Genomic DNA, 13,394 nt, shown 5'->3' on the forward strand with positions numbered 1-13,394 from the left:
ATTTCTTCAAAAACTCACAAAATGAAAACAAATTAACTCGAAGCAAACGAAACGATCAAATAAACACAACATTACACGCAGAGCAACCAAATGAGACATAAAACCAACAACAAATACACAAAACGTAAAAAACGAGACACCACAAAAACAACCCTAACCATCATGAAGTCCGTGTCCGTGTGCCCATGGACATCATAATATTTTTAAATACAAATTCAAGGCTGTAAAACGTTTGTTTGCGTCACTAAAGCTAGACATGTGGAAATGAATAATAAGGTCACTAGTCCACAGTCCCAAACCAAGGATTTAAAGTCATCCGTTTTGTTCCATTCTGTTGAATATATTGAATCATCAGATTTCTAATGAGCCATAAATATTTTGAAGGTCGTCTGAAATTAAGGAGAATTGATTTGCATTAGCATGGTACAACAAAGACCATTGTATGCACATATTCTTTCCCTTTGTATCAAATAGGATGTCATTTCACTGTACAGTTGGAAATAATTATCAATGTGCGCCTTTAAAAAAATATTTAGAGACACTGCAGAAATAAATTCATTACCTTTACGCCCTTTTTAATGAGAAATATAAAACATAATGCATTGTTCTACAATTATACATTGACCAACACTTCATTATGCTCATAGGTAGTGGATATTACCATTAAATATGTGTTACGAACATATACACACATTTGTATGCAAACAAACAATAATCAGCTTTACACATAATTGTAAAAGTAATTTATAGTTTTAAAGCATTACATTAAAAAAAGGACTTTCAAACCCATCACAATTTATATATATAGTTTATTATAACAAGAATATAATGTAATAGTAAAGTGTATTGTTTGGCAGCATATTTGATAGTGCGCATGCTGCATTACTGCTGATTATGTTACAGTGCTGTGGCTTCTTTATGTTCATGTGTATGTGTGTCATTAATCATATGAAGTAGGCTTTTCTGTGTGTGCTGTGGACCCCAGGAGGATATCGCTTGCTTGTAGCATATGTGAAAATCTCCATGAACATTTCAGCACAATGGAGCACATTTAAAGAAAAACTCTAACTCAAGTTTTATTTGTTAATCTGGTGGAACTAATCGGGACTTCTTGCTGAATTTGTCCGATGTGTTGGCCTGTTCAACACGAGAAATGTCTCCCAGTCACTAACTCACTCTCACAACTTTCTTTTTGAATGGCTTGACTCTTGGCAGTCACAGAGGTGGGGGGGATGAGCATTGTATTTTACTTTCCTGCGTCAAGTCACCTTTCCTCGCCTCAAACCCTTGACTGCCAATATAGAAGGTCAATTACATTCAGGTTTATAAAAGGCATTTGTCAGCACAGATGCAACACTTACAGCAAATCGGTTCATTCAGGATCAGAATACTTTATCCTTGGTAAAATTGGGTTTTGCTCCATTTTAGAATATAAGAATATTCAAGTGCACAAGAAGTAAAGGTACTTTAACTACAATAACGCATAATATTGTGTTCAATACAATATTTTCAGCTGTACAAATATGCTGGTTTTAGCTATGAAGGTGGAGTACGTCCCGGTGTCAGTATCTTTCTAATTTAAAATATACAAATGGATCGTTGTAGGATTTGTTAGGCAAACAACCTCCATGCATACAAATAAAAAGCTTGGTAATTGTGAGTACATTATGCAGTTTGGTATTCTTTTGCATTTCTTTCATGTCTTTTAGTTGATCATCTCGAAAACGAGGCTTTTATTTGCGTATAAGCCGAGCACAACCTGCACACATCGTGAATAAGCAATCATGTGGATGTGACATTTCAGAGAATGCCAACAGCATGTTCCGCCCTGCCGTATCATCCCCCATCAGTATCTGAGCTCTCCCTTGAGGGGGGGCACAGTTTGCCTTGAGCTAACTCGTCATTACAGCACACACACCCCTCATCCTGTTGCCCTCCAAGACTCTCCCCGCTTGATTTAAAACTATTTGTTTTTTTTCCTTCTTCCATTTGCTGAATTGTATGAGCTGCAGTTGAAATGCGTGACTGATTTAATAAGGAGAGTGTTTTTACGAGGGGGGGGGGGGGCTGCAGCAGTGGTTCGATGATTGCTGCATGGGGGCCACTTTCTGCTGAGCACTGAGTTACACATGGCTCCACATCAAGAGGAATTAAATCACCGCCGCTGTTCTCCGCATGTCAGACTGCAGCAAGGGCAGCTCCGAGCGACTTAATAACCTAAAGGCCCGTTTGAATGGAAGACAGCACTCACCCCCCTGCCAAACATTCATGATCATGTGCGGAAAACAAACCCAAATTCACTTACATTTCTATTCGGCCCCTTTAAACTAAACCCCTTTAAGAGGAAAGCATTAGTGCAATGATAGGAGGTACTGTCCGATTGGTGTGTTAAGCAATTCTGTAACACAGATTTAATGATGTCAAACTGTGAGAGTCTTGTATGAAATATTCTACTAATAGTCCGGCAGTGGCTCAGTCAGTAGGGGCTTGGACTGGGAGCTGTAGGGCCGCCGGTTCAAGTCCCCGACCAGACCTAAATATGGAGTGTGGACTACTTGGAGAGGTCCCAGTTCACCTCCTGCCCTACCGTGGTGCCCTTGAGCAAGGCACTGGACACCCCCCCACTCCCATTGCGCTGTACAATAGCTGCCCACTGCTCCTAGTACTAGACTCCTGGTACTAGATGGGTTAAATGCAGAGAACACATTTCACTGTGTGCTCTGCATGTGTGTGATTCTATTCTAATGAGTGGAGAATGTTAATTTTTTGAAAGGGGAAAGACGGGGCAATTCTTTTCCGGCCTGTCTCGTAGCTAAGCTCTGAAAATAACACACTGAGCTACCTCCGTGCCTTACCACAGCATCTGGCACTATATCGGATAGGGCTACCATGTTAATTTGTTTTAATGAGCATTTTGTGTCCTGTGGCTCTCTGTTTCTAATTCTGCTTCTGTGAACACCACAGTCGGTGACTCAGAACAATGTGGTCTGGAAAACCCTTTCAGTTTTACTCCTTTTACTGTTGATGTTGTTCGTGAAGCATTAACCAAGCTAGATCCTAAAAAGCCGGCTGGTCCGGACAACGTAGAACCTTTATTTTTAAAGATAGCTGCAGATTGTATTGCTCCACCTCTTACTACTCTTTTTAACCTCTCCCTCAGCACGAACAAAATCCCAAAAAGTATGTCCTGCCACTACTAAAAGGAGGGGAGGCCACCTTATTAAACAATTATAGACCCATCTCTAAATTGTCAGTTCTGGCTAAGGTTCTTGAACGCCTAGTGAGTGAACAAGTAAAGGAGTTTTTATGTACAAATGACATCCTGTCTAAACATCAGTCAGGATTCAGAAAGCAACACAGCTCCATCACTGCCACAATGAAAGTGGTAAATGATATTACGAGTATTTTAGATAATAAGCAGAGTTGTGCAGCTCTATTTGTTGAGGTATCCAAAGCTTTTGATACCGTCGATCATCGCATTTTGAAGCAGAGGCTGGTCCGTATTGGCATATCCAGCCTTGCAGTGGGGTGGTTTGTGAACTACCTCTCTGAAAGGTCCCAATGTGTTCACTTTGATGGAGTCTTCTGAGTGGTTAAACATCACTAATGGTGTACCACAAGGTTCTGTTTTAGGACCACTTTTATTCTCCATATATATTAATAGTTTAGGTGAAAATGTCGAAAGAGCAACCTTACATTTTTATGCGGACGATACCGTTATGTACTGTGCAGGTCCCTCGATTAACGAGGCTGTTGTTAAATTACAGGCTGTTTTTAACATTATTCAGGCTCAGCTCTCTGAGCTTAAGCTTCTTTTAAATGTGGATAACACCAAGGTAATGCTCTTTTCTAAAGCTAAAGCTAAAAATACACCGGAGACTGCTTTGGATATTGTAACTACGCAAGGAATACAACTTGAAGTGGTTACCTGTTACAAATACCTGGGTATCTGGCTTGATGATTGTCTCACTTTTAAATGTCATGTCTATAACCTGCTTAAAAAGCTGAGGGTTAGGCTAGGGTTCTTTTACAGAAATAAGTCCTGTTTCTCGCTTGAGGCCAGGAAAAGGCTAGTCACTGTGACCTTTTGACCTGTGCTGGACTATGGTGATTTGTTATATATGAATGCACCTGCCAATTACCTGAGCAAGTTAGATGCTGCGTATCACAGTGCACTGAGATTTTTGACAAATTGTAAAGCACTTACGCATCACTGTACACCAAGGCGGTTTTGCCATCACTAACTGTACGGAGGCTCAGTCACTGGTACTTTTTCATTTACAAAGCCATGTTGGAGAAACTACCATCTTATATCTGCTCCCTGATCTCTCTGCGAATTGAAAGTACGTATTGCCTGAGATCGCATGCTGTGGTTTTATTAAATGTGCAAAGTGCTAGGACTGTCTTCGGGAAGAAAGCTTTTAGATGTGCAGCTCCACTAACATGGAACAGTCTGCAAAAAGAATGGAAAATTACCAAGCTAGTACCACTACATGTTTTTAAAGCTCGGTTGGATGCTACACAATCAGATGCTGTTGGTACCTGTGGTTAGATATGTAAATTGTAATACCTGTACATTTTGCTGTATGATGTCCTTTTGTTGTTTATGTTTTTATGTCTTGTGGAGCCTACTGCTGCAGGTCTCCCTTAAAAAAGAGATCATTGATCTCAATGGGATTTTACTTGGATAAATAAAGGTTTTGAATTGAACATGCATCATCAGGAAGTATGCGATAAAAGCAAGGCGAAAAAACGTGTTAGGATCAATTCCATTTGCAGCCACACAGACTGAACTAATTGAATTATTAATGTGGTCGATTATAAAAGATATTATAGCAGCGATTAACTCAATATACATCTAATGAGAAGCAGACGTTAACAAACAAATGCTCCAAAAATCACAGTGCGAATATTCTTTTGTTATTTTATTCACATAACAGTAACAGGAGAGTGGATTAAAGCCATACAAGACATGCAGAAAATATATCAAAACTCTCTCGGGAGGCACACAACTCGGTTGCTGCCTCCTCTCTTTCACACAGCGATAGAGAGAGGGCTTAGGTTGGTAGGGAGAGGGCTAGAGATACATCAGAGTTTTTAGGTTAGAGGTAAAGCCCCTCCGGTGTGCCCTCCTGCTTCTTGTACAGCACGTTCTCCTTGGACTTCTTGAAGTCCTCGTTGGTGACTTTCATACGGCGCTCCCGCAGAGCCATGAGGCCGGCTTCTGTGCAGATGGCCTGGAGACACAGGAAATGAGTTAATACATGTTTTATATAGAGAAAAAGAAGCCTTAACACCGAGTCAAAATGGTTGTGTAAACTACTCGTGAAGTATTTGACAATGCTGTGAATTGTTTTTTAGAAACTCCCAAAACCCAATTTCCACCAGGATAAATGAAGTATTCTGATGAGAAAATGTAAGAAGCATCTTTCGTATCAATGTATATTGTTCATATTTCAGGCTTTCCTATCTCCACCCTGCATTATTCTGCCACCAGGACAACCAACCTGACTATGGTAAGTGTAAGAGATTAAAGAGTTGCTTTACATGTGCTATTGTCTAAATTGAAATCAGATTCTCTTGTATGTAGCATATGTGAAGGAGTATACTTAAAGTCAAGCGTATTCCTAACCTTTAAACATAATGGTTCAAATGTGCCATTTCCCTAACTTTCAGGATGTAGTTTGAACCCAGGCTGTAGGTGCTTTTCATTCAATTATAACAACTTCTCACCTTTTAAATAATTCTAACAGGCATACAGTTCAGATCACGGGTTGAAGTAAACATCTTCCTCTCGGCCCCCAGCGTGTTTTAGAATTCAGAGAGTAATCACTTAAAGCAGGGGTGTCAAACTCAATTTCATCACGGGCCATATCAGCATTATGGTTGCACTCAAAGGGCCGATTGTAACTTTAAGACTATAAAAAAAAGGCATACATAAATATTAATATATATAAAATAATGTATTATATTACATTATTGCCTCTGCATTGGATTATTATCAGATAGGGGAATAACTTCATAATTAACTACGCCTGAAAGCAGAAGTCGAGGGCAAATAATTGCAAGTCTCTTCAGTAAGACTGTCACAATATGATTTTAAAAGAAAAGCCACATTCTGAAAAAAAAATCTATTTGAGAAAAAGGCTAATTCTAAAAAAAAGTGACATTGTGGGACATGTAGTTTATGGGCAACGTGCTTCTGTAAAGTAGCAAGTAAACCATATAATAAACATTATATTCTTTGCAAGCTCTTGTGGGGCCACATAAAATGAAGTCGCAGGCCTTGAGTTTGACACCCCTGACTTAAAGGCTTATGTGAGAACTAACCCTTTAAGTAATAATATGTATTTGATATTATTGAGGATGTTAAAGAACTCAAATCTACAAAGTAATTTAGCATACAGCACGGTGGAAACCGACTCGTGGTGTAGTTCTGTCAGACGCCACATGAGGGCAGCAGAGCTGAGTCAGTGAGATACTAAGAGTTCAAGCGACAGTAAACTTTGGATCAGATCTTCTTTATTGGAGGACTTAACACAATAAAAAATAAGTGTTGATGCTACAATAACTTAGCAAATCAGCCCCTTCATTGCATTTTCCTGCTGAGCCAGTGTGAGGTGGCTTGCTGCTAAAGACCTTTTCAAAATCACACAATCAATAAATGGTCACAGAAGCAAGCAGGGGCAAATTAAGAAAGCAGGTCCGGTGCCAGCATGCACCCTGATTGGACAAAACCTCGCTGCTTAATCCACATGTTAAGACTCCCACAGACACTGTTAGTAACACATGTGGGAGTAAAGAAACAACTCAAAAGAAAAAATAATCAACTCACTTGAACCACCAGCTCTACCCATCATGCAGTGCGTGTCATAATGTTTTTTGGGTATTGTAATGTTTAATTTGCCTACCCATGTGTTTTTAAGATCCTTTCTGATGTGAATAAAGAAGTGAGAAGTCGAGCTGCCAGTAGATTTTCTTACCTTAATGTCCGCTCCTGATAGATCGTCCTTAGCCAGGATGAGGTCATCCAGGGTGACATCATCTGCTACCGTCATGCGGCTGGTGTGAATATTGAAGATCCTCCTCTTGGTCTTCTCATCGGGGAGGGGGAACTCGATCTTACGGTCGATTCTCCCTGAGGAGGAGGACGAGGTACAGTTTAGTCAAGCGCTTTAAGGTAGATTTGGCAACAGCTTTAAATGAACTAATAATTAACTGTTAATACGTACACATGTCATATGACTAAAGATGGTTTTTTAAATTAGCAGAATTTTCAAACTAAAACATGTTTGTTGCTAAAGTAAATACAAATCTGGTAGTGACCACCTGCGGCACGGATCTAGGTTTCAAAGAGCAGTTGCAAAAGAGGAAGATGAGAAGCAGCATTTCCTGCCAGGACTCAGCAGAGTGAAAGCATTTTCCGTATCAGACATACTGTAGATGTCAAAATCAAAACAGATTCAGTCACTGACCGGGTCTGATGAGGGCGGGGTCCAGGGTTTCTATCCTATTGGTGGCCATGATGACTTTGACGTCTCCCCGCGAGTCGAAGCCGTCCAGCTGATTGAGCAGCTCCAGCATGGTCCTCTGGATCTCCCTCTCTCCACCAGAGTTAGAGTCGTACCTGCACAACAGACAGGAAGTACACATTTCTATTCAGATCCAACCAGGCTGATTAGTGCCAAGTCAGCCAAGGCCCTACCTAACAATGAATCTTTACATTTAGCTGCTCGTGAAAAACAAATAAGAGTGGTGCATTTTGGATATTCTTTGGCATCTGGTCCTAAAACTGTCTTCTCTTTTTCAGGTTTACATAATGCCCACCTGGATAACACTCTTGCAAAGTACATATTGAAAAGGTACAAAATGCAGTTGATTAGGATTACATCATTAAGCTCATGTTCAGTTCTATGATGAAGTACTGAGCTGTTAATGTGCTGTTAAGTACTGAATAAAAATAAAACTGTTCCATCAACACCTTGTCACCCACGTGTGACTCCTAAACACCAAAAGGTGATGCATCACTCCCACTCTGATGCTCGCTGTCTCTCACACTAAAATAGGTTAAAGAAGACGTCTGCATACCGCTTGGTTCCGATGGCGTCGATCTCATCGATGAAGACGATGGAGGGCGCGTGCTCCTCTGCCACCCTGAACAGCTCTCGGACCAGCTTGGGCCCGTCTCCCAGGTACTTCTGGATCAGCTCGGAGCCCACCACGCGCAGGAAGGTGGCCGACGTCTGATTGGCTACGGCCTTGGCGAGCAGAGTCTTACCTGGTAATTGCACAAAACAACATAGTCATTCTTTGCTACATTCTCAAGTGTACCTTAAGCAATACAAGAACTATCAGAATATTCTATTTTTCACAGGCACAATTGGGTTTTGGGACAGTTGCTCCATTTTAAAAACAACATCAAATGAAAGAACTCAAAGAAATACAACATTTATATAAAAATAAGTAGTCAAAGTAAAATGCCCAACGGAAGATAAAATATTAAGAATTTAATTAAAGATATGTATATAACTATTAGAAATTAAATTGTTATTTTCAATAAAATAGAGAAACGGAATTAATACAAACAAAAGAAGTTAAAGTAAAATGTCCAATAAAAAGAATTGGGACACTGTTACCTAAATTCCAGGTGTGTTGTCAATTATTGTCAGGACATTGCATTTTTAAAGATATTCAAATCTATCTGCGGTATCCATTGAGACAATTTCAGTAAAAGCTTCTGGTATGTTTAAAAAAAACAGGACCTCAGTTTACAGCTACCGACTACCAATTATTATTTATATATTCAGCCTAAAACACATATTGGGCTTCCTGCAATTTCAATATTGCAATTCTGATAAAAGGTTCTGGAATACTTATATGCAAGTTATAAATACATCTCATTCTCACATGGACAGACTAAAGAATACATTCTGTATAGGCGCTTTCACACCGCAGTACTTTTCCTAATAGTTCTTGAAATGTTGCGTTCACACCAAAACAATCCGGAACTAGAACTTAGTTCATGAGAACCTTTTCACCCCATTTTTAGTCCCTGCTAGAGAGCAGGTACTTTCGTGGGAGAAAAAGGTTCCCATTTCCGATTGGCTGGGCGGATTGCAAACCACGCCCCGTAAAACTCGGAAAAGTTTTGTGAAGCTGCCATTGTATTTGCTGGCATTAGCATTATTAACATTAGCCCAGCACACCAACGGAGAGAGAATAACTTATGGCAACTCAAAAAAAACACATGGGAGCGGTGGAGATGAGGAGGTGTCGGAGTTCTGACGATTTACTCTGAAGCCAGTCCCCAACTCCGGGGACTTCCGGCCGGGAACTTCGGGTGGCAGTATACGCCGTGAAGTTGTTTGCGGCCTGCCAGTAAGCCCAAAGCAGAAGAAGAAGTGACGTCAGCGGCTTCATTTGCCTAATCCTTCCCTCAGGGAACTTATTCCGGTGTGAACGCGATCTGCTCTTTAGTTCATCAGGACTAAAGAGTTCTGATGAACTAAGTACGGCAAAGTACTTGGTGTGAAAGCGCCTAATGTCTTCGCGCAGCTACAGGAGGCTGGTGACAGTCCCTCAGCTTCCCTGCTGTGGTGCCCTTTAAAATCACTCCCTGATGATCAAACTCATCAAACTCTGAGGTAAATTGACCATTATCTCTGGATTCACTTGAAAAATACATATGTGACTGAACCTGAAACTAAAGTCATAAAGCATGGTCCCAGCATCTGGTCCCACATATATTTAATTTCTTCCCATCATGTTCCTACTATATGGTGGAAAGAAGATGAAAAACATTTGTCAATTTATTCTCTCTGTTTGAGAGCCACTGTCGTTGCCATGTTTAATGAAAGCACCCACCTGTGCCAGGTGGTCCGTACAGGATGACACCCTTGGGAGGCTTTATGCCCATCTCTTCATAATACTCTGGATGTGTGAGAGGCAGCTCCACTGACTCCTATGAAAATCAACACACAGAAAAATACACTGTAAAAAGTTACATGCATAAACAATTACATCTTATAGGATGTTTTGTAAATGTGCTCAATTTGGCTTATCATTAAAAGTGGTTGCAAGTGATGTGAACAAATCACTGGGAAAGCTACAAAGGACATTAAACATATTATTATTGTCATTATTTAATTGTGTCAGGGTTGCTAACTCGGGGCCAGTGTATATCACAGCAGGTGGAAGTGTTTGTACCTTGATCTCCTGGATCTGAGCGTCCAGTCCTCCGATGTCAGCGTAGGTTTCTTGTGGGGCCTTCTCCACCTTCATCACTGTCACCAGGGGATCAGTGTCATCCATCAGCACACCAATCACAGCATGGACCTACGAGTGACACACAAACACAGGTAAATTATTAATTGTGGCACAGTTAAGAGTTGGCAGAAACAACACAAAGTTATCTTGAAATGCATTTACAAAAGGGTTAACCTGAAATTAAAACTATCTGAATTGTACCTTGTGATTGAGCAGGACGGAGCAGCCAGGCTCCAGCAGATCTTTATCCACAAAGGAGAGGATGCTGACATAGTGCTCTGATCCCACCGAGGTGGAAACGATGGCGTGGTTGTCATCGATGATTTCCTCCAGAGTGCCCACGGACATAGGGGTTCCTCGCAGGTCGTCCACCTTTGACCTCTCCTCCTATAGAATAGATACGACCAGGATTATCAAAAGTTAAATGGTAGGAAAAATGAAGATCCGTTCTCCTCAGTGACTTGACCACAGATAAATCAGTATAAAAAGTCAAATAGGGTAATGTTCCTATATTTCTCCTAAAAATCATAGCACAAAAGCAATAGAGATATGTAGAGCAATAACTGACCTCCTGTTTCTCTTCCAGAGGCTTCATCTGCTCCTGGTTTCTGATGAACTCCTCCTCCATCAACAGGTAATCTTTTATCCGCTCCTGCTTCAGCAGCTTGAGACGGCATTGAGTGTGAGGAGTGACTGAAAGACAAACAAAAAGGTCAGCATATGTCGTGCTAGCAAAAACATAAACACCAAATTCATGCAACCAAAAACGTGATGTTTCACAGAGCCTCTTCAGCTTGAATGCTGTCAATATCATGACCGCTTGTAACATTTTGTTCTCTTTCATACTGCCAAATAAGGAGTTTTAATTGTATACCAATCTGAGTATCCTTAGTTGTATCCGGTGAGCTTAAATCGCGTTAGGAAGGAGACCTTATAGCTCAAGACTTCTTATGAAATACAGCTCAAACAAAATCAGACCACCAGACAGATAGAAACACGTCTTCACATGTCTATGTCTTTGCAGTTCCTTACCTAATGGTAGTTTACTGGCAGCATCTGGTCCCTTGGTCTTCTTCTTTCTCTTGCCAACTCTTGTGGGAATTGGAGGCTCATACTTCTTTTTCTTATCCTTCAGTTGGGACAAAGTGAGATGATGACAAATGTCAGAAAAGGATATAGCCAGAATCTCATCACCTACAGCAAAACATGTATTGTTTGACATAATGGCACTAACAGCCATTGTTAGAACAGAAGCTTTTTTTTCTAAATAAGGCCTTTAGTAGACCAGGATAGCTTCTCAGATAATACGAGCTTATGCAAAACAAAATGTCCTATAATTAATCTTAAATGTTTAATAAATAAATAAACAAGGCAATTACTTTATTGACAATCATATATCACAGCACTAACTGTCAATTTAGACCATCAAAAATAAATTACCTAAACGTGTCAATATGCAAAATGTCTTAAAATGTTAAAATACAATTTGGGTATTTAAAATTTGAAATGTAATGTCACGACTAATTCGTTTAGTTCAGAGGCCACACGAAGGATAATATGTGGCTAGCAAAACAAAACGGTCAGACACTAAGCTAGCAGAAGCTGTGTCATCCTCACCTTGTCATCCTTCTTGCCTCCCCCCGGTCCGTGGCCTCCACTCTGGCTTTGACCCTAAAAGAATATCAGATATATGTTAAAAACAGCTGAAAAGAAAAATATCCACCATTGCATTTTGGCCTTTCTGGTTAGTTAGACATTTCCCTTCATAGCTCATTAGCTTAGCTGTTTACAGTGAAGTTAGCTTACGTCGCCGTTAACATTACCTGCCAGGATAGCTGAATTCAAAACGTTCGCTTGTATTATAGAAACAATATTTAACACTGTCATCCACAAAAAACCTCATAAATTTGAAAGAAGTCGGGAAAAGCTACTCGTTACCATATGAATGACTATGCTAATAGTAGCTAGGATAACGAGTGCTTCAAACCGAGAAAAATAAGCTAATGTTGCTAGCTTTAGGCTCTACCCTACTCTCAATTATATACAAGTTGTTAGTACACACATAAGACATAAAGCAGTCTAAAACGACACGACAGCACGAATGTTAACGTTTCAAGTACCATGATTTAAAGTTGTATTGGCGAATATGATGTTTATGTAAAATAAATATACGAGCCGAAGAGAAAATTGCTTGCTCACTTACCATTGTTAGTTGTCGCTCTGAAGTGACGTCACTCGGTACGGCAACACTAACGGCCAAACATCTCCGGGAAAGAGAAGACACCTGTGACTGGAATGAACGGTCCACTTTTTTAAGCCTTATTTAAAAAAATACTTTCATGGGTTACTTCCTTTAAATTAAAACAAAACGTATTCGGCTGGGATTTTTCAACACAACCTTTGTATTGCACTAAACTTTAATCCTCCCTACTACTTGTAAAAATATTTAATATGATGATAGCGTACCATTTTGTCTACAACTTAAACTGCTTCTATTGTTGTCTGTTGTATGTACAAACTTCAAAGCTCAACTCATTAAAATAGCACAGTTTGCCTTCACATTTTATTAAACTAAGTTTGCTAAAAATAATTTGTGGGTTGTTATGGTCAAATCTGACATTATGGCACATTGTAGCTGATGACTAGTGAACCATAATCATGAGTCCATGTGCAAATGCATACTACCAGCTGATTGCCATAGTTTATTGTATGCCACTAAAATAGGCAAAATAATCTACATGGTTTATGCCATAAACACGTAGGTGGAAAAGACATAAACTACAAGGAAGACTTTCATATTGGACTTTATTTACATCGTCAGTACTGCACAAGATCGTGACATGGGTGTTGGACAGTGAAGAGGATGGGAAAGAGCTGCAAATAATTGTCTTGATTTTGTTTTTGTACAAATGAGCTTGTCACTGTGCATATGCTTGGTTTGATTGCCACCATGTGCCACATGTAACCCCCTCGGATTTCAGGGACAATTTAATTGGCTTGCTTGCTTGCTGTTTGCCCTCCCCTGTCACAGTCATGCCGATGATCAAGCAATAATTATGCCCACAACATGACAACGCATTCCAGCAATTCTAATTTTTCATTAAGGTAATTAGCTAATTGGGCAAGGT

At 40.0% G+C, this 13,394-nt stretch overlaps 1 protein-coding gene across 1 annotated transcript; it reads right to left on the minus strand.

Moving 5' to 3' along the window:
• Window positions 1-4,910: 4,910 nt before the first annotated feature.
• Window positions 4,911-12,528, minus strand: LOC117439833 (26S proteasome regulatory subunit 4). The gene is made up of 11 exons (XM_034075931.2): window positions 12,470-12,528; window positions 11,884-11,937; window positions 11,299-11,395; window positions 10,835-10,959; window positions 10,468-10,653; window positions 10,207-10,335; window positions 9,865-9,961; window positions 8,089-8,278; window positions 7,476-7,627; window positions 6,984-7,138; window positions 4,911-5,237 (listed from the first exon to the last, which is right to left on the minus strand). Exons 1-11 carry the CDS (start codon window positions 12,470-12,472, stop codon window positions 5,103-5,105), a joined length of 1,323 nt encoding a protein of 440 aa, XP_033931822.1. The 5' UTR covers window positions 12,473-12,528; the 3' UTR covers window positions 4,911-5,102.
• Between the last annotated feature and the right edge of the window lie 866 nt (window positions 12,529-13,394).

This window comes from Pseudochaenichthys georgianus, chromosome 24 (genome assembly GCF_902827115.2).
Source record: "Pseudochaenichthys georgianus chromosome 24, fPseGeo1.2, whole genome shotgun sequence".
Classification (NCBI taxonomy): domain Eukaryota; kingdom Metazoa; phylum Chordata; class Actinopteri; order Perciformes; family Channichthyidae; genus Pseudochaenichthys; species Pseudochaenichthys georgianus.